This window comes from Choloepus didactylus, chromosome 3, assembly GCF_015220235.1.
Source record: "Choloepus didactylus isolate mChoDid1 chromosome 3, mChoDid1.pri, whole genome shotgun sequence".
Lineage (NCBI taxonomy): Eukaryota > Metazoa > Chordata > Mammalia > Pilosa > Megalonychidae > Choloepus > Choloepus didactylus.
The window spans coordinates 89,547,842-89,574,254 of record NC_051309.1 but is presented as its reverse complement, the minus strand read 5'-3'; the positions used below and the strand labels follow the sequence as shown (position 1 = coordinate 89,574,254).

Below are 26,413 nucleotides of genomic sequence, written 5' to 3'. Positions count from 1 at the left end.
TTTGAATAGGAAAGCTGACCACAGACTTCTATTTAAGTGAGCAGGATTGAAACTGCCATTTTTATGGATCAAAAACTATTAAAATCTGATTTCATATAATTCAAGATAATATAAATGCACAAATAAATATGCATATATCAAAATGGAAAAAATGATCCTCAACTTTATATGAAGCTGCAAAGGACCCTGAATACCCAAAACCATCTCAAAAAAGAACGGTATTGGAGGACTCACGCTTCCTGATTTCAAATTGTTTTACAAAGCAACAGTAATCAAAACATTGTGGTAATTGCACAAAGATAGACAAATAGATCAGTGGAACAGAATTGAAAGTCTGGAAATAGACCCACACGTCTATAGCTAAATGATTTTTGACAACCATGCAATATGGTGGTTCCTCAAAAAGTTAATTATAGAGTTACTATATGACCCAGCAACCCCACTTTCACCCAAGGAGAGTGAAAACAGGATCTCAGATATATGTACACCAATGTTTGTAGCAGTATTCTCAGTAGCCAAAAGCTGGAAACAATCCGATTGTCCATGAACAAATGCATAGATAAACTAAATATGGTACATACACACAATAGAATATTATTCAGCCATAAGAAAAAGTGAAGTTATGAGACATGCTTCAACATGGAATAACCTTGAATACATTATGATCAATGAAATAAGCAAGACATTTAAGGACAAAAATAGTATGATGTCTCCTATAGGAAATGACTAGAAATAGCAAATTTGCAGATAAAAAGAAAATTAGAGGTTACTGGGGGAGGGTGTTGATGGGAGAAAGGGGGAGTGTTAAAAAAAAATATATATATATATATATATATATATATATATATGCATATATTGGTGATGCATGGTAAAATTTTTCCACTTGCAGGTATAAAATCAAAAGAGTTTGGAAATTGTTGGTATATTGGATTGATTATAAGCTTTGCAGCTAAGTATACTTGGGTTGAAATAGTGGTTCTGGCACTTACTAACTTTGTGGTTTGGAATAAGCCACATAACTTGTCTGAGCTTCAGGCACTGTATAAAAAGAGAGGGCAGTGGATATTATTACCAAGAGTTTTTTAAGAGTTATAGAAAATGTGTGTAAGAAACCTAGGATATCATAGATTTTTGGAAATAGTGATTGCCTACTATTTTTAGTTAATGGCATAGATACAATGATATTAAAAGTTTAAAAAATAGATACTACTGTTATGGATGGAGTGTCACTTTTAATTAATTTTATCAATTCCATAGAGTTATTTTAAGAGCACCCTATGTTGCTAAAGAATTTTTAAAAAGAAATCAATATAAACAGATGATTGGCAGAGCTGGCCGTGCTGGAATTGATTCTGTTGGGGAGAGTATCCTTATATTGCAAGAAAAAGACAAGCAACAGGTAATAATCTGATTGGTGGTTTGTTTTGGCTTTTTTTTCTTGGTGTTTGGTCTAACCCTTTTGTAAGGTTATTATTTAAGTATTAATTATTAATAATCCCTTAGATTATGTTTTGTCTCCTAGATAATGAAGCATTAGAAAGAGTAGTTTGAATAAACTTTTGTATTTCAGACACACAGTGAAAAAGATACTTTCCCTGTGATCATACTTCCATTTTCATGAGGAAACCTGTTAAATTCTTATTCTTTTGTCTTTATGTTTTTGTCTTCCCCTGGCTCCACAAGATTTTTGGCAAGCATAAAATTTTTATATGAAGCATTATTTATTTTTTATAATAACTTAACATAAAGCATAATATTGTTTTAACTTTTATAGGTATTGGAATTAATAAGCAGCCCATTGGAAAACTGTTATAGCCATCTTATTCAGGAATTCACCAAAGGAATCCAAACTTTATTTCTCTCTTTGATTGGATTGAAGGTATTTTTCAGTATTTGCAATGTTATGCCATCACCTGAGATTATAGTAGAGCATAAAAAGCTAGACAGACTATAAAGTATGAAAGAAATGTAAATTCTAATCTAATGTGGAAATGAACAATCTGTGAAATGACAAATCTGAATCTGGATTTATATGTGCATCTTTAGTCCTTTGAGTTATAAGGAATATGAAAATTCAACAAATAATAGTTGGGCATCCATTACAAGTACAGGACTTTGGTAGATACTGTGGGATACAAGGAAATGTGAAGAAACGGATCCTGGTGGGAAATAATCCAACACCTCTACCCTTATTAAGGATCAGGTTCACCTGTAGTCCTGTGACCATTCTGGGATATTACAAACATTTGTGAGATCACTATAACTTTCATAAGGCCAAAACTTTCAAAAACGGGATTGGGGAAACACAATGGGAAAAACACTTTTTCCTGAGATTAGCTTTCTTCTTGAGAGTCATTCTTGAGTTAAATAATTTACCCAGAGTCAGTCAGCTGAAAAGTGTCAAAGTCAGCATTTGAATTCAGGTTTATCTGGCTACAAAGCCAATGTTCTTAACCCATAATATGGTTTAAGTGAAAGCAAAAAAGGTAACTGATAAATAAAAGAGATACCACAAGGCAAGATTTGATTGCCTTGCAGATAATTTAGAAGGATGAAAGTCTACATGCTGAAAAAGGGATTAGTCCTGGTTATTAAAGGAGCTATAGGTTTTAGATAAGCAGAGGGAAGAAGCCATTCCAGATAGTTAAAATAGAGTGAAAGATAAGAAAGCTTAAGATATTGTGGAAGAATATGAATGTACTAGATACTATAGCTCTAGAGAGGGGCTGAGTATACTGGAGTAGAAGGTTGAGTAGAAAACGTAAGTTGGGGCCAGAATATGTACTGTATTGTAGATTGGGGAATGTCAGGCAACATGCTTAAATATCAAACTAAAGAGTTGTGACATTGTCTCTCATCAGTGGAGAATTAGTAAATATAGTCTCTGGTGGTTTAGAGCAGAGCTCTGGTATCACACATACCTGGCTCACAGTTCCACCTCTCTCTCTTTATTACTTTGGGCAGGTTACTAAATCTCTTAAATTCACTCACTTGCCTTATTTGTAAAATGGGGACAATCACAGTATGTTGTATTGCAAGACTAGTTTGGAAGCAATTATATAATCCATGTATGAAGTAATGAAGACATAGAATAGGAATATTGCTGATGAAATAATAAAGTAGAGAGATCACCTAGTTTAACACACTTATATTTTAGATAACAGACCCAGAGAATTAGTAATTTGTTCAAGGTCATTCAACTAATTGTGATTAAAGTGGGACTGTAACTTTAAGTTCCTGACTGGCTAGCTTGTGTGCCATTGTACATGTGAAATATTCACCAAGTGCATATGGAGCACTCACCAAGATGGACCATATTCTGGACCATAAAACATGTCTCAATAAATTTTATAAGATTGAAATCATATAGAATATGGTCTCTGATGGCAACAGAATTATAAATTAATAATAGAAAGATATCAGGAAAATCCTCGAGTATTTGGAAATTAAACAATACCTTTGACCCATTGTCAAAGAAGAAATCACAAGGGAAATTAAAAAATAGTTTGAATGGAATGAAAATGAAAACAAAATATATGAAAATTAGTGGGATGCAGCTAAAGAAAGGTGTAAAGGAAAAGTTACAGCTTTAAATCCTTATTAGAATACAAGTTCCAAAATCAGTGATTTAATAAGTTTTATCTTAAAAAGCTAAAAGAGGGGGGAGGGTGAATTAAACCTAAAATAAATAGAAGGAAGGAAATAAGATAGATAGAAGCAGTAATTAATGAAATAGAAAATAGACAACAGGAAAAAAATGAATGAAACCACAAGGTAGCTCTATGAAAAGATCAATAATGTTGATAACCTCTAGGTGGACTGATCATGAGAAAAACAGAGAATATATAAATTACTAATACCAAGAATAAAAGGGTGTGGGACTTCCAGGGAAGATAGCAGAGTAGTGAGCTTCAGGACTTACTCTTCCTCCCAAACAAATAGAAACTGTCTGGAACAACTGTTCTGACACTCTGGAGATCAGGGGAGCACTGTACAGGTTCCAGGGAAAAGCAAGAGAAAGAGGCTGAGAAACTTCAGTGAAGAACTATGAATAGCTCACTCCACGACAACTGCTGGTGCCCATATGCCACTCTTGAGGCAGGCCACCTCAGGGTCCAGTCCTTGGATGGCTGCTGCAGATGGAGAGAGATGTGGAAGTTCTCTTCCCCAAGAACAGAATGGGGAGGAGGGAAGTGCACATCTGAGCACTGATGGCTTTTGATCAGGGAATTCAGAATACTTGGTCCTAGTTCTGAGCTACTGTTTCAGCTTGCCCCAGACAGGGACAGATGTAGTCATTGTTTCAACCCCACCACAGACAGGGGCAGAGGCAGTGGACATTTATAGACACAGTACCTTCATAGGGCTGTGGGAAACAGTTTACTGAAGAGCTCCATCTGATGGGCAGGCCAGGAAAGCACAGTTTCAGGGAGACATCAGAAAGGCTTCTGATGTCCTTCCTGACCATCTCCCCAGGGCTCTTTGGAGCTGATCTGCACCACCTCTGTGGTGTCTGGCCTTGTTTTGGCTGGGAAATACTGACTTGGGAAGGTCCTCTCTGAGGTGACCTTTCTCCCAGAATTTGCCCACCAGGTAAAAGCAGCTAGAGGTAATAAAAGGAATGGGGGGGGCGGGGAGACTATAGAGGCAAAACAAAAACAAATGTACAGATCAAGATTCCCAGAGAAAGAGCAAGGATCATATGAAAAAGAGCTGGAAAAATCTGATCTGTTAAATACAGGCCATTCTACAGGTCTAGAATAAGTTGAACCAAAGTATCAAAGAAGAGCCTTAACAAAAAGCTAGCAAACAGTAAAAACTTAGGTAAGAGAGAAACTGACCTTCAGAGTAAATTCATCAGGATAATCAGATGCCAAGACATCAACAAAAAAATTACAAACCATACTAAGAAACAGGAAAATGTAGCCCAGTCAAAGGAACAAATTAAAATTTCAGAGGAGATGCAGAATTTGAAAAAACTAATCAATGATGTTCAAAAAATCTCCTAAATCAATTTAAGGAGATGAAGGAAAATATGGATAAAGAGAGAAAGGATATTAAGAAGACATTGGGTAAGCGTAAAGAAGAATCTGGAAGAACAAAGAGAAACATTATGGTAATGAATGGTACACTAGAGGCATACAACAGCAGATTTGAACAGGGAGAAGAAAGAATTAGCAAATTAGAAGAAAGGACAATTGAAATCTTAAAGACAGAAGAACTCATAGAGAAAAGAATGGAAGAAATTGAGCAGGATCTAAGGGATTTGAATGACAGCAGAAAGCACACAAATATGTGCATCAAGAGAGTCCCAAAGGAGAACAGAAGGGAAAAGAGGTGCAAAGAATAGTTGAGGAAATAATGGCTGAAATCTCCCAACTCTTATGAAAGACATATATGTCCAAGAAGTGCAGCGTACTCCAAACAGAATAAATCCTAATAATGTACTCCAAGACACATATTAATCAGAATGTTAAATGCCGAAGATAAAGAGAATCCCAAAAGCAGCAGGAGAAAAGAGATTTATCACATATAAGGGAACCACAATAAGACTAAGTCCCAATTTCTCATTAGAAATCCTGGAGGCGAGAAGGTGGTGGTAATATATTTAAGGTACTGAAAGAGAAAAACTGCCAGCCAAGAATTCTTTATCCAGCAAAACTGTACTTCCAAAATGAGGGAAAAGTTAAAACATTCACAAATAAACAGTTCATCAACAAGAGATCTGCCCTGCAAGAAGTACTAAAAGGAGTTTTGCAGTCTGAAAGGAAAAGACAGGAGAGAGAAGCTTGGAGGAAAGTGTAGAAATGAAGATTATCAGTAAGAGTAACTAAAAGGACAAAAAGAGATACAAAAATAAGATTATTACATATAAAAACCAAAGGATAATATGGTTGAATTAAGTGCTGCCTTTATAGTAATAACATTGACAGGTAATGGATTAAACTCCCCAAAGACACAGATTGGTCAGAATGGATAAAAAAGTATGATCCAACTATATGCTGTCTATAAGAGACTCACCTTAGACCCAAAGACACAAATAGGTTGAAAGTGAAAGGTTGGAAAAACATATTTCATGCAAATAGTGACCAAAAAAGAGCTTGAGTAGATATATTGGACAAATTAAACTCTAAATGAAAAACTATTACAAGAGACAAAGAAGGATACTATGTATTAATAGAAGGGGCAATCCACCAAGAAGAAATAACCACAAATATTTACGCACCTAACCATGGGGCCCCAAAATTTACAAGGCAAACACTGGCAGAATTGAAGAAAGAAATAGACTTCTCTCAAATAATCGTTGGAGACTTCAGTACACCACTCTCATGAACAGACAGAACATCTAGACAGAGGATTGATAAAGAAACAATATAAATGAACTAGACCTACCAAACATATACAGAACATTACACCCCAAAACAGCAGGATACACATTCTTCTCAAGTGCTCATGGGTCATTCTCTAGGATAGAACACATGTTGGGTCACAAAACAGGTCTCAAAATTCAAAAAGATTGAAATTATGCAAAGCATTTTCTCTGACCATAATGGAATGAAACTGGAAATCAACAACAGGTGAAGAACTGGAAAATTCACAAATACATGGAGGTTAAACAACACACTCTTAAGCAATCAGTGTGTCAAAGAAGAAATTGCAAGAGATCAGTAAATAATCTTGAGACAAATGAAAATGAGAACACGAAATATCAAAACTTATGGGATGCAGTAAAGACAGTGCTGAGAGGGAAATTTATAGCCGTAAACACCTACATTAAAAAAGCAAAAAGAGCTAAAATCAAAGACCTAACTGCACACCTGGAAGAACTAGAAAAAGAATGGCAAACTAATCCAAAGGCACGCGTAAAGAAATAACAGAGACTAGAGCAGAAATAAATGAAATTGAGAATAAAAACAAATGGAAAGAATTAATAAAACCAAAATTTGGTTATTTGAGAAGATCAATAAAATTGACAAATGCTTAGCTAGACTAACAAAGGAAAAAAGAAGATAAAAATAAATAAAATCAGAAATGAGAGTGGGGGCATCACCACAGAAAGAAAAAAGACAATAAAAGGATACTGTGAACAACTGTATGCCAACAAATTTGACAGGCATGGTGAAATGGATAAATTCCTAGAAACACACGAACAACCTACACTGACTCTACAAGAAACAGAAGACCTCAACCGACCAATTACAAGCAAAGAGATTGAATCAGTCATTAAAAACCTCCCCAAAACAAAAGTCCAAGACCAGGTGGCTTCACAGGCAAACTCTAGCAATCATTCCAAGAAGAATTAATACCAATCCTGTTCAAACTCTTCCAAGAAATCGAAGAGGAGGGAATACTACCTAATTCATTCTGTGAAGCCAACATCACAATACCATAGCCAGATAAAGATACTACAAGTAAAGAAAATTAAAGACCAATTTCTCCTATGTATATAGATGTGAAAATCCTCAACAAAATACTTGCAAATTTAATCCAATAGCAAATTTAATCCAGTAATTCTAAATCTTTTAGAATTACACACCATGATCAAGTGGGTTTTATCCCAGGTATGCAAGGATAGTTCAACACAGGAAAATCAATTAATATAATATACCACATTGACAAATTAAAAGGGAAAAAAACACTTGATTATATCGATTAACAGAAAAGGCATTTGACAAAATCCAGCATCATTTCTTGGTAAAAGCACTTTGAAAGACAGGAATAGGACACTTCCTCAACATGATAAAGGGCATATATTAAAAACCCACAGCTAACATTGTTGTCAATGGTGAAAGGCTGAAAGCTTTCCCTGTAAGGCCTGGAACAAGACAAGGATGCCCACTGTCACCTCTGTTATACAACATTGTGCTAGAAGTTCTAGCTAGAACAGTTAGGCAAGAAAAAGAAATAAAAAGTCATCCAATTTGCAAATGAAGAAGTAAAACTTTCACTGTTTGCAGATGACATGATCCTAGATATAGAAAGTCCCAAAAAATCTACAACAAAGTTTCCAGAGCTAATAAATGAGTTCAGCAAAGTGACAGGATACAAGAACAACACATAAAAATCAGTAGTGTTTCTATATACTACTAATGGGCAATCTGAGGAGGAAATCAAGAAAAAATTCCACTCACAACAGCAACTAAAAGAATCAAATATCTAGGAATAAATTTAACCAAGGATGTAAAGGACTTGTACACAGAAAGCTATAAAACATTGCTAAAAGAAATCAAAGACCTAGATAAATGGAAAGACATTCCATATGTTCATGGATCGGAAAACTAACTATTGTTAAGATATCAGTAATTGCCAGATTATGTATAGATTCAACACAGTCCCAATCAAAATTTCAACAGCCTACTTTGCAGAATTGGAAAAGCCAGTTATCAAATTTATTTAGAAGGGCAAGGGCCCCTGAATAGCCAAAAACATCTTGAAAAAGAAGACTTACTAGGACTCTCACTGCATGAATTGAAAGCATATTACAAAGCTACAGTGTTAAAAACAGCATTTTACTGACATAAAGGTAGACATATTGATCAATAGAATCAAACAGAGTTCATAAATAGACCCTCATATATGTGGTCACTTGATTTTTGACAAAGCTATCAAATCCACCCAACTGTGACAGAGCAGTCTCTTCAACAAATGGTACTGGGAGAACTGGATATCCCTATCAAAAAGAATGAAAGAGGACCCCTGCCTCACATCTCATACAAAAATTAACTCAAAATGGATCAAAGACTTAAATGTAAAAGCCAGAACCATAAGAGTCCTAGAAGAAAAGATAGAGAACCATCTTCAAGATCTTGTGGTAGGAGGTGGTTTCTTAGACCTTACGCCCAAAGCACAAGCAACGAAAAAACTAAATAAATGGGATCTCCTCAAAATTGAATACTTTTGTGCTTCAAAGAACTTTGTCAAGAGAGTGAAAAGGCAGCCTGCTCAATGGGAGAAAATATTTGGAAACCACATATCCAATAAAGGTTTGATATCCAGAATATATAAAGAAATCCTACAACTCAACGATAAAAAGATGAACAACCCAGTTTAAAAAATGTGCAAGACTTGAATAGACACTTTTCCATAGAGGAAATACAAATGGCTAAAAAGCACATGAAAAGATGCTCAACATCACTAGGTATTAGGGAAATGCAAATCAAAACCACAATGAGATATCATTTCATACCTGTTAGAATGGCCACTACTGAAAAAAAAAAAAAAAAAAAAAAAAAAAAAACTACAGGTTTGGGAGAGGATGTGGAGAAATAGTAACACTCATTCCCTGCTGGTGGGAATGTAAAATTGTGCTGTGGAAGACAGTTTGGCAGTTCTTCAGGAAGCTAAGTATAGAATTGGCATATGATCTGACATTCACACTACTAGGTAAATACACAGAAGAACTGAAAGCCAGGGACTCAAACATTTGCATGCCAATGTTCATAGCAGCATTATTCACAATTGCCAAAAGATGGAAGCAACCCAAGTGCCCATCAAATGTGGTATATACATATGATGGTATATTATTCAGCTGTGAGAAGGAATGAAGTCCTAATATATGCCACAACATGGGTCAACTTTGAGGACACTGTGTTGCATGAAATAAGCCAGACATAAAAGGACAAATAGGACCTCACTGAAATGAACTAATTATAATAAGCAAACTCATAGAATTAGAATCTAGAATATAGGTTACCAGGAGATAGAATGAGCATGGAGAATGGGGAGCTGATGCCTAATTTACTGAGAATTTCAATTTGGGTTGATTGTAAACGTTTGGGTAGAGCTGATGGTAGCACATTGTTACAAGTGTAATTAACAACACTGAGTTATGTTTGTGAATGTGGTTGAAAAGGGGATGTTTTGGGCCGTGCATGTTACTAGGAGGAAAGTTAGAAGACAAAATGTGGGACTGTAAAACAGTGAACCCTGTTTTGGATGTTGGACTGTGGATAATAGTACAAATATAAAATTATTCTTTCGTGAATTATAGCAAATGTGTGACACCATTAAAAGGTGTTAGTATGGGAAAAAGTACACCTAATGTAAACTATGAACTATAATAGTAATATCTTAATATTCTTTCATCAGTTGTACAATAGTACTACACTAATGTGTAATGTCAGCAGTGGGGGTTCCATGGAAACATTGTATTTTTGTATTTCTGTAATCCTAATTAAACAAAAAATTACAGTAATTTTAAAAAAAAAACATTTTGATAAGTGAAAGAAACCAGACTCAAAGTACTACATATTGTACGATTCCATTTATATAAAATGTAATTATAAATAAGTTCATAGAGACACAATTAGATTAGTGGCTATCTAGGGCTGGGGAAGGATAGAGGGATTGAGATGTGACTACTAAAGGGGTATGGGGTTTTTCTTTTCAGTGTATGAAAATGTTCTAAAGTTGATTGTGGTGATGAATGTACAACTCTGTGATTACACTAAAAGCCATTATTGTACATCTTGGATGAATTGTATGGTATGTGAATATGTCTCAATAAAACTGCTTTTGTAAAAAAGGATAAGAGGGACACCACTACAGATGTGGAGACGTTAAAAGGATGATACAGTTATATCCTTGAATAACTGTATACTGGAAAATAAGTTCAACACCAGAAATGAAATGGACAAAATTCCCAAAATCAACTCAAGAAGAAATAGAAAATCTGAGTAGTCCCTATGTCTTTTAAAAATACTGAATTTATAATTAAAAACCTCCCACAAAAACCTTCAGGCCCAGTTGACCTCACTGGTGAATTCTATCAGATTCATTGAAGGAAGAAATAAAACCAGTCATACACATATTCTTTTAGAAAACAGAAGGAGAGCACATTGTTCATCTCATCTTATGAGAACAGCATTACGCTAACACCAGAAATAGAAAAATATACAAGAAAACTTCACACCAATATCTTCGGTGAATGTAGATATAAAAATCTTTATCAAAATATTAGTAAGTCAAATCCAGAATTAGGGTAATATACCATTGCGGGACACTGATTACGTGCTTCAACTTGGCGGGCCTGGGCCAGGGGACCGGATCCGCCCCTGGGGAGGGTGGTGGGCACGGGCGACAGCGCCCTCCACAGCCCCCCGGGCCTGGGAAAGTGAGGCCGGAGGCAGGCCCCATTTCCTCACCCAAAATACCACTGTTGGGAGAGGCTTGCCGGAGGGAACCGCCTTTTCCCCACCCCCTTGTCCTGCTCGGACACTCCTCGTTGCCAGAGCAACTCCCCCACCTCTAGTGAGCATGCTCAGTTACCGGAACAACTCCCGCCCCCTGTCTATCAACCTCTGCACCCTCTCTGAACCAATCCAAGCCTTTGACCTCTACAGCTACCCCTCCCCCTAATCACCCAATATAAGCTGGTGCTCTCCCCTAATAAAGCTCTCTCGCTCTCTTGGTTTTCCACACCCTCAAAGAACCGTGTCCCGCCTGCTCCTTCTCGCCGCCCTCCTTGCACGCCTCCGCCGGGGACTAGGGCCCAGTCCCCCGCCTCGCCCTCGCCTCCGGGAAAGAGCCCCCGCCGCCGGTACCCTCAGAGCAACGCCGAGAGCCGAGGGTTCAGCAACCGGCTGCCCCCCCCCCACGAAGCAGCAAACGCGACCGCATACCATAACCAATCGGGGTTTATTCCATTAATGCAAAGTTAGTTTAGCATTAAAAATTTAATCAATGTATTTCTCTGTATTAACAGAATTCAGTACTCATTCATGATAAAAGCTCAGAATATTAGAAGTAGAAAGGAATTTCTCCAACTTGATGAAAGGTGTTTATAAAAAAAACCTACAGCTGACATCATATTTAATGGTAAAAGACTAAATTTTTTTCCTCTTAAGATCAGGAAGAGCAAAGATGTCTGCTCTCACCAGTGCTATTCATCGTGTTACTGCAGGTCCCAGCCAGTATAATATGGTAGCAGTTAGTTCAGGAAGAAAAGTAGATAGGCAGCTGCCATCCAAGCCTGTTCACAGGTGGCAGAACTTGAGCCACTGGACCCAGTTCTGAGGAGAACAGACCCTCAGGTTCTCACTGAGGTTAGGGGTTCACAGCAGGGCTCTAGATGTGGAATGGGACTAAGATTCTAGGCAGGGTAAATAATCAGGGAAATGTGTAATTGGAATTGAAGAAGTCAAGTCCTAGGGACAGGACTCACCAGAATGAGAGAGAAGGGCAAGATCTGCGACTTGTGCAATATGAGGTCAGGAGCAGGCAGGAATGGTGACCATCCCCTGGAACACTAGGTCCGTGTTTTGATGGGAGGGAAGGAGACTGGGAATTGATAAGTGAATATAACAGGTGTTGGGTCACAGGATCCAAGAAGCCTCCAGTTATTGTTTATTTACCACAACCATTTTTCACACACTTGGCTAGACACTTGGCATGTTTTATCTCTGAAATTTGCACACCCTTGAATTAAGTAATATAATTCTGCTTATACAAACAAAGAATTCAAGGCTAACAGAGGTAGGTTATGTAGGCTGCCTTGGACTGTATGTCTGTACTCCCCCAGTCTGGTTGATGCCACTGCAGTCTCTTGCCTGGATCACTGCATTAGTCTCCCAGCTGATTTCCTTGCATCCACTCTGCCCTGCCTTCCCACATCCCCTCCAAATAATTCTTTGCCCGGAACTATGTTTTCAAAATGAAAATCTGATTATGCACCTCTGTTTAAAATTTGTTAGTGGTTTCCCACTGATTTTAGAATCAAGGCCAAATTCCTTATCATGATCTACTGTGGTAGATTTGACCTCTGCCTATCTCTTACCAGCTTTCTCGCACTCTGCACTCCAGACCTACACTGGCCTTCTCTTTTCATTTCTCAGACATACTGTGCTCCTTCCTACCCCAGTATTCTCTAAGTTTAGAGCTCTCCCATCTCACCGGTTTCACTCTTCTCTCATTCCTTTGTCTAGTTAACTGTCACTCAGTCTTCAGATCTTAGTTTAACAATTTGCTTCCTCAGGGAAGCCTTCCCTGCGCCTCTGAGTCCATATTACGATATGCTTTTATAGAACCCCATTCCTTTCCTTTAATAGCACCTGTCAGTTTGTAGTTATGTTCTTGTTAGTACATAACTTTACACCTCTGTGAAAGCAGGGTCCACAGTCATTTTCATTTATCACTGAATCTCAGGCCTAGCACAATGCCTGGTATGTAGTTAGCCTTCAGTCTATCAGTGGATTGACTTTGGAATTGGGCATGGGTGAACTTGCATGTTGAGACATCAGTGGATATCCACAATGGGTTTAAATGACTGTCAAAAACTTTCTTAGGGTTAGAAAGATAGTATGGTGGTAGATAAAAGGATCAAGTTTTTTCCCCCAGTGTTATCTGTAATCAACCAAGTAGAAAACAATACAGAAAGTACATTTGACAGTCCACAAACTGAGTATCAGTTCCTGAATATCTTAAAGGTACAATTTTATTCTAAGTGAATATTATTTATGAATGGTTTTTATTAAAAGAAGGAGAAGCAATAGAAAATGTCTATGCCCTATAATATTTGTTGTTATCCCTTTCATTTGTTTAATATGAAATAACTACTTAATTTTACCAATTGAACTATCAGGATTATAAGAGAGAAAAATATATCTTGATATTATAGTGCAACATGCTGATTTCTTTGAAGTTGGCTACTATAAAATTATTTTAATACAGAGTTCAACTGTACATCTGAATACCAAATGGAGCTTAAGTATTATTTATGATTGCCATTGTAAATGGTGAATAGGAGAGGGAAAGAAAAAAGGCTGTGAAAGAACAGTAAAAGAAGATGAGAGTGGGACAGAGAAAAATGTGGTAGGAAACTACTATTTATGTTCAGGTAACATTTTAGGCTCCACTGCAAAATTCTGCCTGATCCTCTTTTGGTGGAGTTGGAGCTTCAAGAGTGTTTACCTGTGTTTCTCTTCTTTCCTTTTTTTTTAATTAATAAAAATTTTAGAACTAAAAGACTGTCATAGGTGGGTTAAAAGGGAGCATAAGGGAGGTTTTCCAAAGGAAGCCAAGCAGGAGTTAAAGTTAATTGGTTGAGGAGTCAACTGGAAGAACACAACTTAGGAGGAACTCTGAAAAATTAGTCAATTGCCTAAGGAGTTTTTGTTTTCTTTTGTTAGAAAATGTGTAAATGTTTTCATAAATAGCATAAATATGATAACTGTCTTCTCCCTTAAATTGTTTTTCCTTTTGAATTGTAAAATGTCATTATAGTATTATCTTTATATATGCAACTATGTAGGTCACATATTAATTTTTTTATTTGAATAACTTTGAGGAATGGGAATGAGCTATTATCTTGATTAATGTCCATTCAAAATGATGCTTGAATTAAGGAAAACACTTCAATGATGTCTTGAATTGTTTCAGATTGCAACAAATCTTGGTGATATATACAACTTTATGAGTGGCACATTTTTTGGTGTTCAGCAGAAGATGTTGTTGAAAGAAAAAAGTCTCTGGGAAATAACTGTTGAATCGCTTCGATACCTGACAGAAAAAGGACTCCTACAAAAAGACACTGTTTCTAAATCTGAAGAAGAGTTCCAACATAATTTCCATATTACAAAGTTGGGACGAGCTTCTTTTAAGGGTAAGAGATTATGTAAATCTCAATCTGAGGAAAAGCATTGGAAAAAATAGAAATTAAATTTTTCTGTTTAAATATGATTTGTAATTTCATATTATTATCAGTATTAATCCTATCTTATAAGCTGTTACACCACTTAATCAAAAGTTGAAAAATGTTTTAACTGTATTTTCTTTTTAATCAAATAATTTAGAATACTACCAAAGTATATGGAGAAAAAGATAGTTGCCCCTCCTTCACACACTCTTCCCACGGCAATCACACGAAAACCTCAATATCCTATCAATAGTAACAGTTTCGTGAATATCCTTCTAGATCATTTTTGTATATTTCATTTCAATGCATATGTATAGACAGTTCATATTTTAAATTTTTTTTATTTTAAACATAAATAATCATTTCTATTATTCTGGAACTTGCCTTTTTTGCTTAATATAATATCTTAGAGATTGTTCCATGGTAGTGAATAGTGTTTCCTTCTAACAGCTACATCATAATTGATTTAATGAAAAGTAATATATGTATGTTGTGAAAAAACAAAAAAACAAAAAAACCTAAGAACTCAGAATTACGTAAAGGAAAATCACTTTTCTGCTGTCCCATAGATTACAATTGTTGGTGGTCCAATATACCCTTCCAAACATTTTAATGTATTAATACACATGTATACATATGTGCATACATAGTTTATTTTTTAAAATGGAATTATGGTGTAAATGTCTTTTGGCAACTTACTTTTCTCACTTATAAAATATGAGCAATTTAACATGTCATTGCCTTTAAATCTACCTCATTCTTGTTTTAATAACTGCATAGTATTCCATAATATGGTATACCATAATTTATTTTACCAGTCCCCTATTGATGCTCATTTGCATTGTTTCCAATTTTTCTCAGTTATTAACAAGGCTGTATGGATTTCTCTGTTCATGTATTTTTGGGTACAAGTGGGAGTGTTTCCTCTGAGTTAGATTCCCAAAAACAGACTAGTTGTATCAGAAGGTGTGTCTCTTGTAAAATGTTGATAGATATTGTCAAAATGATCTCCAAAATTAGCTGTGCTAAATTACAAAGTGAGAGATTTTGAAGACTTTTTGTTTTATTATGTAAGTTTATCTTTTAGTCAAGGCTATTGAAACTCACTTCTTTTCCACTTTGGTAATTATGAAAAAGGAAATATTTTTATCTTTCTTTTAGGAACTATAGATTTGGCTTATTGTGACATTCTGTACAGAGACTTGAAAAAAGGGCTTGAAGGACTTATACTTGAGAGCCTTCTTCATCTTATCTACCTAACAACTCCTTATGATATGGTTGCTCATTGTGACCCTGATTGGATGATATACTTCAGGCAGGTGAGAATACATCATAAGAAGATTCTTCAATTTAGGCTACTTAGTTTGTTAATGATGATGTGATTTTGTCAGTGGTACAAGTGATTATTCACTTTTTTGTTTTTCCCTATTAAAATATAATTGAACTTGGGCTTATTGGCTTTCAATTTTTAAAAATAGCAATATGGCCACAGCATTTCTAAGTTGTTTTCCTTAAATATTACTTTTCTTTTACACATAAACATGTTCATTTTAGAAAACTAAGAAGTTATAGAAAAGAAAAAAGAATTACCCCTGGTCTAATTCCCCAGACTGTTATTGTTGTGATTTGGTGGCCACTGCATTTTGTAATGCCAAGAATGTAAAGAAACCAGTGAAAGCCATCTCTGATGACTGAGAGTTAATTACATGAAACATGTCTGAGCCAAGCATGATGGTACATCAAACCTACTGATGTCAATACCTGAGAAGGTGGTGGAACTTGCCCTACTTGTTGCAAAACCAAATGGTAGAGTGCAGTTTACTATGATCTTACTGTGAACAGGCTAGATGCATAAATACATTTTAGGAGAAGAAACATACAGCTTTTAATCCCAGGAATTAACTTTCTTTTTAATATCATTTTTATAAATCATTAGTTTATACTTTTTCAAGTGTACTATATAATGCCATCTCCGATATTAAACGTAACCACAAAATGCATGGAGACCAGTACTTGCAGCCATGTTGTCTTTAAGTAATTCGACTAAAGTATGTTATATTTTAATATTTTTTTCATAGTTTACATTAGGTGTATTTTTCCCCTATACCATCCTTTTATTAGCACCAAATAATTTATTGTTTTAACTTGCAATATTTGTAAATAAAATTTATTGTTTTTCATGTCCTTAAAATAATGAAAATGTACTATCAAAAGAAGTTTCATTTGGTGCAAATGACAGACTTTTAAAAGTTGTAATTTGATTTATCCATGTATTTACTCTTTTTCTGTGTAGTTTAGCCAACTCAGTCTGGCAGAACAAAATGTAGCTGCTCTTGTTGGAGTCCCTGAAAGCTTTATTTGGAAGAAAGCATCAGGTCAAGCAATTAAGAAGGTACCATAATATTTTTTCTTTTTCCTTCCTAAATGATGAACTGAGTTCATTCAACAAAATTAATGTCATTTTATCATCTCCTTTGTTGACCTGATCTTTTCGTTTCACAATTTTTTAAAATTTAATCTCCATTTTGCCATTTAAAATGTATCTGATCACCAGAAATATATGAGTTTTTTAAAACAGCAGTTATTTCTGGATTAGTATGATAGCCTTTTTTTGTTTTTAATACTTTTGTATCTTAGAAATGTTCTGTCATGCACATGCAATGCTTTTATCATAGAAAAAGGTAAACCTTATTTATTTTTCTGAAATAACTTATGGCTTACATTGTAAAACTATAAAAATATTCATGAAATATTTTCATGATAATATGTAATCCTGAATTAAGTTCTATTCAAGGGGAAGGGGTATATACTTTCCAGAAATTTTATATTAGACTTTTTAGTTGATACCAGGGATTCTGAGGCTGGAAAGTTTATTTTTTGTTTTTGTTTTTTTGTCCTCAAAGAACTCCCAATTTAGTACTTAAAGTACATAAAACATTTTAGAAGGTTAAAGTGTATAAGCTGATACTCTTTATAACATTACAGTCAACACTCATTAAGCAAGAATCTAATGCATGAACTAAATTTAAGGGAAGTGAAAATTCTATGGTAACCATACCATCAACTTCCTTAAGTTAATATAATTTTACCATCACTTTTAGTTTTACTTTTGTTTAGTAATCTAGCCTTCATTGAAACCTAATTATCTCCCCTACCATTTCTCTTCTGTTTCTTTTAATTTTATATTTGTAATACTGGTCTTCACTTTGAAAAACAGGAGATGAATTGAGTATATGTTTGAATTTGAATTGAATTCATATTTTTTGATGTGTTGACTCAAAAGTTGAATTGAATTTGAATTGAATCCTACAACTGTCCCATGTATTATAAAATTATAAATATCTATATAGTATTTGAGCATTCACATTTATCACAATTTTTAGATTGGATTTTTTTATTGTTTTTTTCTTCTCCCTCAAAAAATGGCTGTGTAGGCCTTCAAAATGTTGAACAAAAATATTTCTTAAAACCTTTTATATCAAATTCTAAAATACAAACTGAAACAAAGTCATTAATTTGGAATGCAGTCCTAAAGAATAAACATACGCAAAGTCTTATTAGAATAATGCATCTTTTAAACTTGAATGAAGAATTTTTTTTGGTACCCTTTGTGCAATACAGTCAGTAAATATTTGTTAAGTTGATAAGTAAATGTTTAAAATCACATGGGTGTGTATTTATCTTAATTGCCAAATGGCTTAGTTACTAGTTTAATTTTTCAGAAATTTTTTTCAACAGTTGTACATTTCTTAAAACCTAACTGATTTCTACACATTAAAAAAACTTAAAAAAATTTTTGTCTAAGATCTAGAAATTGGGATAGTGCAGTTTCTCTTGCCATATAATATGATTATGTCATTTTTTCTTGGCTTAGAAAATACATTTTAAGCACAGTCTACATTAACCCAATTTATAATTAGTAATGTAGGTACACTAAAATTGGGAAATTAAGCCAACTTTTCGTGCTTGTTATTCAATTGTCATACTTTTTCAGCTTTTAAAATGCTTTAAAAGAATGATCCAGTATTGACATGCAGAATCTATAATTCACACATCTTACACTGTGTTTCCATAAGATTTCACCCCAAACATCCTTTTACTACAGTAGAGGATATAGTTTTATAACTGCTTTTTTTCTTTCAAATTCATCCTTTTTCCTCTGATTTTAAGTATGAGTTACTCAGTTTCTACATTAGTGTTATATTGGCTATAAAATACTTAATGCAAAAATTAGCCACTAGACACTACACACAAAGCAGGTGCATAGAACAGAAATCACCAACTACAGAAAGCATTTTTCTTTATCTCTTCCAGTGCCTTAATATTGGAAACACTGAATATTTGTCATAACCATGTAGAAATCATAGGATCTAACATTTACTCTTAGTTACGATATAAACAGTATTATTAACGTTTTCCAATAAATGCATTTATTTAATTTATAACCTATGCATAAATTTATAACCACACATTTACAACCTATAAATGCCATAGTAAATGTAAAGATCTCCCTAAGTCCCTCCCTATAGATGGAGTTTAATTTAAATTAGAAAAAATTTGGTGTGTCTCTTTTTTATACTTGAAAAATGAGAATTGACTTGAATTAATCTTAAGTACATATATTAGAAATTAATTTTGTTTCTATGGAGTAATTTTATACTTACTACCCTGTAGTAAAACTTTATTCACTTTATTTTTTGTCTTATTTGAGTATAACATGCATTTTTAACAAGTTCAGTACATAAATGTGTTTGGTTGCATCTTTCTAGAAGGTGGACAAGGACATTGTCAACAGATTATACCTGTCTTTTGTTCTTTATACCTTGCTCAAAGAGACCAACATTTGGAGTGTGTCTGAAAAATTTAATATGCCTCGAGGATATATACAAAATCTTCTCACTGGAGCTGCCTCGTTCTCATCCTGTGTGTTACATTTTTGTGAGGTAAATTCTATTAAATAGATACTATGTATTTCATTCATCTTTCTCTTTCAGTTGTTATTAAACTCATAAACCTTAAGCTATTCAGTGTTTTCTCTTTGTTGCCTTACTCTGTCATTACAAAGACTCAAAATTTATTTTAAAATGTACTTCGGTTTCGTATGTTTGCAAAAGTAGCATATACGTACTTATGGTTAAGATGCTAATATTAGTGTCAATTATATATATATAGGAAGTAAACAGTGCCTAGTTATCCCAACCCTTATAACCACCATTAAGAGTTTCAGGTATTTAAAATTAACTTAAAAACATTTCTCCATTAGTGTAGATTCTGTTTGAATGTATTTGTCATGAACAGTAAATTTGTACAGTGTTTGCTTAGTATGTTACCAGTATCCAGCAACTACTGTGTTTTCTTGATTGCCACAGTAATCCGTCTTTGCCTCCAAACTTGAGGTTTCCACATCAAATGTTTTATTTTATAAAACAATTCTAGAAGAAAACTACTCTGGCCAAATGCTTTTGGAATGGATTTGACCTCACTGGAAGAAGCTTTTAAAGCACCCTTAAGTAACACAACAAAGCCCAGATAATTTTTTAATGAGTATATAATGTAAGCCATTTAAAGGAAAGCCATTTAAGCTGCATTTAAAATCCATTTCTTCTTATTGGGTGGCACAACAGTCCTTTCCATACTTGTGATTATTGCCATCTCTTTAATTCACTTCATTCTTTTTGGAACTGCAAATTTTATTGTGCTGGTTTGAATGTATTATGTCCCCCCAAACACCATTATCTTTGATGTAATCTTGTGTGGGCAGACATATTAGTGTTGATTAGATTGTAATTCTTTGAGTGTTTCCATGGAGATGTGCCCCCCCCAACTGTGGATGATGACTCTGATTGGATAATTTCCAAGGAGGTGTTACCCCACCCATTCAGGGTGGGTCTAAATTAAATCACTGGAGCCATATAAATGAGCTGACAAACAAAAGGAACTCAGTGCAGCTGAGAGAGACGTTTTGAAGAGGAGCCACAGCCAAGAGGGACGCTTTGAAGAACACACTGGAACCGAGAGAGGAGCTTCAGCTTACAGAGACATTTTGGAGATGGCCTTTGAAAGCAGACTTTTGCTCCGGAGAAGCTAAGAGAGGACAAATGCCCCAAGAGAAACTAAGAGTGACATTTTTGAGGAGCTGAAGCCTAGAGAGGAACATCCTGGGAGACAGCTATTTTGAAACCAGAACTTGGAGCAGACGCCAGCCACGTGCCTTCCCAGCTAACAGAGGTTATCCGGGCACCATTGGCAATCCTCCAGTGAAGGTACCCAATTGTTGATGCCTTACCTTGGACACTTCATGGCCTTAAGACTGTAACTGTTTAACCAAATAAACCCCCTTTATAAAAGCCGATCCATTTCTGGTATTTTGTGTTCCGGCAGCATTAGCAAACTAGAACATTTAATTGAGATATAGTCACACTCCATAGAATCCATCCAAAGTATACAATCAGTGTCTCACAGTATCATCACCTAGTTATGTAGTCATCACAGTCAATTTTAAAACATTTTCATTACTCCAAAAAGAAAAATAACAGACCTAAAAAAGAAAACACTAAATACCCCATACCCCTCTCCCCGCCCCCATTATTGACCCCTAGTATTGGTGTGGTACATTTGTTACTGTTGATGAAAGAATATTAAGATATTACTGTTAACTATAGTCCATAGTTTGCAATAGGTACATTTTTCCCTGTATACCGCTCTATTTTTAACTCTTTGTACAGTGTTGTACATTTGTACTGGTTCGTGAAGGAACTTATTTATTTATAGTGTTAATCATAAACATTGTCTATCACAAGGTTCACTGTTATACAATCCCATATTTTAACCTCTAGCTTTCCTTCTGATGACATACATGACTCTAAACAACCCCTTTCAACCATATTCACCTACAATTCAGCACTATTACTTATTATAATCCCAATAATGAGCTACTGTCACCTCTCTCCATTTCAAAATATTTAAGTTCAACCTTGTTAAAAGTTCTGTGCGTATTAGGCAACCGCTCCTCATTCTCTAGCCTCATTCTATATCTCAGTAACCTATATTCTAAGTTAACTTCATTATTTTAAAAACTTTTTTAAAACTTGAAATCTGCTTCATTTTCCTATCTTAAACCTCCATATTCTGTGTATGTATCTAGCAATTAATTCTCTCATGTGTGCTAATGAAGAAAATAATCCCAAAATACTTGACTTTGGATTGAGTCATAATTATTTTAGCAAATTTACCTTTCTAAATATCTTTTATTTATGCTGATTTTGTAGTATATGCTTACATTCCCTGAACAAACCCTAGCTAAGCAGAAAAATTGTGGTAATAAGAAGTTAGCCTTTAAAAAAGTTTTCTGTTTGTTCCTATTTTAAGATGTCTAATATTCTATCTCTTTGTTTTACTTAGGCTATAAGGAGTTGAGCCCTTATAGGATTGTTCAGGTGAAAGAATCTATTTGTAGAACTTGATAAACAACTATAATATGATGGCTGATCTTAAGAAAAATCTAGCTGATTTTTACTCTCACAATTGTATTTTCAATATTTTAAAGATTTTTTTCTTTTTAAAACATCATAAAAATTTAAAAAGTGGTATAAAATAGTACACCAATTGCATTAGTTAAGATGCTTTTAGTTATACATAGCAGGAAAGCCCCGTAGACATTAAAACAAGGAAAAATGATTATCTTATATAATAGGAAGGCCAGAGAGGTAAGTCAGTTTCAGGGTTGATTGATTCAGTAGTTCTAGTCATGGTTCTCTTTTCTTTTTATTCTACCATCTTTAGTGCATCGACTACTTTTCTAGTGGTTGCAAGACTCCAAAAATACCCAAAGAGAACTTTGGAAAAAAATCCCTTTAGAAAGGGACCTTTAAAAAAAAATCTTTTATTACAGAAAATTTCAGAGTACACAGAATAATATAATGAACTTCAGTTTACCCACACATCTTTAACAATTATCAAATCATGGCTTCTAATTTTTTATTATTTTATATAATGCTGTATTGACTATTGTCTTGCATTTGAATCTTTCCATATTTAATATTTTGTTGAGGACAAATCCCCAGAAGTGAGAATTGTTTTCAAGAATTTTGGAAAAAAAGAAAACTTTATGTATTCACTTCCTGATGTTTTGATAAAAATGGACAGAGGTCTTCTTATTGACTTATTTCTCAACTTTCAGTCTTTTTATTTGTCTCAGAACCAGTTCGTCAAATCCCTTCGGATCTCTGTCCCATAATAATTTTGCTTGAAACCGTCTTTTTATCTGGTGTAATCCAAATTCCAGAAGTCACATAAGGGAACATCTCTCTGAGCCCCACACCACACAAACTAAAATTTGAAATAACATACCAAATTTAAATTTTGTATATTTCTTTGTTTTCTCCAGGAGCTAGAGGAGTTTTGGGTTTATAGAGCCCTTTTACTGGAACTTACCAAGAAGCTGACTTACTGTGTAAAGGCAGAGCTGATCCCTCTCATGGAAGTGACTGGAGTTTTAGAGGTCAGTAGCTTCCCAGTTTCCCAATTGAGGTTATTTCAATTAATAAAAAAGGTTTTATTATTTAGTGAAGTCTTAACCACAGGACAAGTTATAGCAAGAGTCTTATTATTTCTTTTTTGTCATGGGATGTCTGCGTTTTGTTTTGTTTTTTTTTTGTTTTGCTTTGTTTTGTTTCTTTTCTTTTTAAATAAATTGCTGCCATGACCTCCCAGAAATCCTCTGTTAATCTGGAAGCAGTCCTCATGAAAAATCGCAGTCGAAGGGAAGAATATAGCAGTAGGGATAGGGGCAGTTCTCCCCAAGTATGTGTGTGCTACCTCAGCATCTCATCCTTCCTCTGCTCTGTTAAAATTTAGACTTAGCGCTTATATAAGGTAGTGGTGATTAGGTGGCTGTAAGGGTCATTTACATTTTCTAAGAGAGTGAGAAGTAAGTGTTCTCAACTGGTTTCTCAACTTTTAATTTTGGCCAGTCCTCAATTTCAATTCTCTATTATTCAGTTCTTGAATCAGAGAAATTCTGCTTTGGATGGGGTAGGAGGAGCAGTGCTCCCCTGAGTAGATGGTGAGAAAACTTTAATAACATTGGACTAGAACATTTTGCCTCCCCAGGCAAATCTTAAATAAACCCACTAACATAAATGCTTTAATAGGTTTCTTATTCTTGACTGCAGCACACATCATTTGACAGGCTGAGCAGGAAAGCTGTCTTGCAGTCAGATTGGTACTACCCAAATGCAGGAGTCTGATGTATTAGCTCTTCGTGTTTACTTTATTATTCTAGTTTATTCCTGCCTCTTTGCTATGGAATTTTTTTCCTTCATTAAGACACTTAATTTTTTATATTTTGGTCATCCCAAATTCTGATCTTACTGATTTTTTTTTTTCATCTTCATTTTATTGAGATATATTCACATACCACACACTCATACAAAACAAGTCATACTTTCAATTGTTCACAGTAAAATTACATAGTTGTACATTCATCACCTAAACCAATCCCTGACACCTTCATTAGCACACACACAAAAATAACAAGAATAATAATTAGAGTGAAAAAGAGCAATTGAAGTAAAAAAGAACACTGGGTACCTTTGTCTGTTGTTTCCTTCCCCTATTTTTCTACTCATCCATCCATAAACTAGACAAAGTAGAGTGTGGTCCTTATGGCTTTCCCAATCCCATTGTCACCCCTCATAAGCTACATTTTTATACAACTGTCTTCGAGATTCATGGGTTCTGGGTTGTAGTTTGATAGTTTCAGGTATCCACCACCAGCTACCCCAATTCTTTAGAACCTAAAAAGGGTTGTCTAAAGTGTGCGTAAGAGTGCCCACCAGAGTGACCGTCTCGGCTCCTTTTGGAATCTCTCTGCCTACTGAAGCTTATTTCATTTCCTTTCACATCCCCCTTTTGGTCAAGAAGATGTTCTCCGTCCCACGATGCCAGGGTCTACATTCCTCCCCATGGAGTCATATTCCACGTTGCCAGGGAGATTCACTCCCCTGGGTGTCTGATCCCACGTAGGGGGGAGGGCAGTGATTTCACCTTTCAAGTTGGCTTAGCCAGAGAGAGAGGGCCACATCTGAGCAACAAAGAGGCATTCGGGAGGAGGCTCTTAGGCACAACCATAGGGAGGCCTAGCCTCTCCTTTGCAGCAACCGTCTTCCCAAGGGTAAAACCTATGGTAGAGGGCTCAACCCATCAAACCACCAGTCCCCTATGTCTGTGGTCATGTTAGCAACCATCGAGGTGGGGTAGGTGAATACCCCTGCATTCTCCACAGGCTCCTCAAGGGGGCACTACATCTTTTTTTTCCATGTTTTTCTTTTTTTTTTTTAATTTCCCTTCTTTTTTAAATCAACTGTATGAAAAAAAAAGTTAAAAAGAAAACAAACATACAATAAAAGAACATTTCAAAGAGACCATAACAAGGGAGTAAGAAAAAGACAACTAACCTAAGATAACTGCTTAACTTCCAACATGTTCCTACTTTACCCCAAGAAAGTTACATAGTATAGCAACATTTCTGTGAACTTGTTCCAACTATATCCATCAGAAATTAACAGACCATAGTCATTCCTGGGCATCGCCAGAACGTTAAATAGCTTATCTGTTCTACTTGGATTATTGTTCCCCCTTCTTTAATTGCTCTCTACTGCTAGTTCCCCTACATTCTACATTATAAACCATTTGTTTTACATTTTTCAGAGTTCACATTAGTGGTAGCATATAATATTTCTCTTTTTGTGCCTGGCTTATTTCGCTCAGCATTATGTCTTCAAGGTTCATCCATGTTGTCATATGTTTCACGAGATCGTTCCTTCTTACTGCCGCGTAGTATTCCATCGTGTGTATATACCACATTTTATTTATCCACTCATCTGTTGAAGGACATTTGGGTTGTTTCCATCTCTTGGCAATTGTGAATAATGCTGCTATGAACATTGGCGTGCAGATATCTGTTCGTGCCACTGCTTTCCGATCTTCCGGGTATATACCGAGAAGTGCAATCGCTGGATCGAATGGTAACTCTATATCTAGTTTTCTAAGGAACTGCCAGACTGACTTCCAGAGTGGCTGAACCATTATACAGTCCCACCAACAATGAATAAGAGTTCCAATTTCTCCACATCACCTCCAGCATTTGTAGTTTCCTGTTTGTTTAATGGCAGCCATTCTAACCGGTGTTAGATTATATCTCATTGTGGTCTTAATTTGCATCTCTCTAATGGCTAGTGAAGCTGAACATTTTTTCACGTGTTTCTTGGCCATTTGTATTTCCTCTTCAGAGAACTGTCTTTTCATATCTTTTGCCCATTTTATAATTGGGCTGTCTGTACTATTGTCATTGAGTTGTAGGATTTCTTTATATATGCAAGATACCAGTCTTTTGTCAGATACATGGTTTCCAAAAATTTTTTCCCATTGAGTTGGCTGCCTCTTTACCTTTTTGAGAAATTCCTTTGAGGTGCAGAAACTTCTAAGCTTGAGGAGTTCCCATTTATCTATTTTTTCTTTTGTTGCTTGTGCTTTGGGTGTAAAGTCTAGGAACTGGCTGCCTAATACAAGGTCTTGAAGATGTTTTCCTACATTATCTTCTAGGAGTTTTATGGTACTTTCTTTTATACTGAGATCCTTGGTCCATTTTGAGTTAATTTTTGTGTAGGGTGTGAGGTAGGGGTCCTCTTTCATTCTTTTGGATATGGATATCCAACTCTCCCAGCCCCATTTGTTGAAAAGACCATTATGGCTCAGTTCAGTGACTTTGGGGGCCTTATC

The 26,413-nt window shown here is 35.3% G+C and overlaps 1 protein-coding gene across 8 annotated transcripts in view; it reads left to right on the top strand.

The window, feature by feature from the left end:
- Positions 1–26,413, top strand: part of HELQ (helicase, POLQ like) — a 111,485-nt gene that overhangs the window by 31,759 nt on the left and 53,313 nt on the right. For 6 of the 8 annotated variants that reach the window (XM_037830138.1, XM_037830139.1, XM_037830136.1 and 3 more), the window contains 7 exons: positions 1,258–1,399; positions 1,775–1,879; positions 14,377–14,599; positions 15,794–15,951; positions 16,926–17,024; positions 19,402–19,575; positions 23,019–23,132. In XM_037830138.1, coding sequence (XP_037686066.1) covers positions 1,258–1,399; positions 1,775–1,879; positions 14,377–14,599; positions 15,794–15,951; positions 16,926–17,024; positions 19,402–19,575; positions 23,019–23,132 — 1,015 coding nt within the window. Of the gene's footprint in view, positions 1–9; positions 758–1,257; positions 1,400–1,774; positions 1,880–14,376; positions 14,600–15,793; positions 15,952–16,925; positions 17,025–19,401; positions 19,576–23,018; positions 23,133–26,413 lie in introns of those variants that run through there. The other 2 variants (XR_005215909.1, XM_037830142.1) reach the window with 2 other exon arrangements.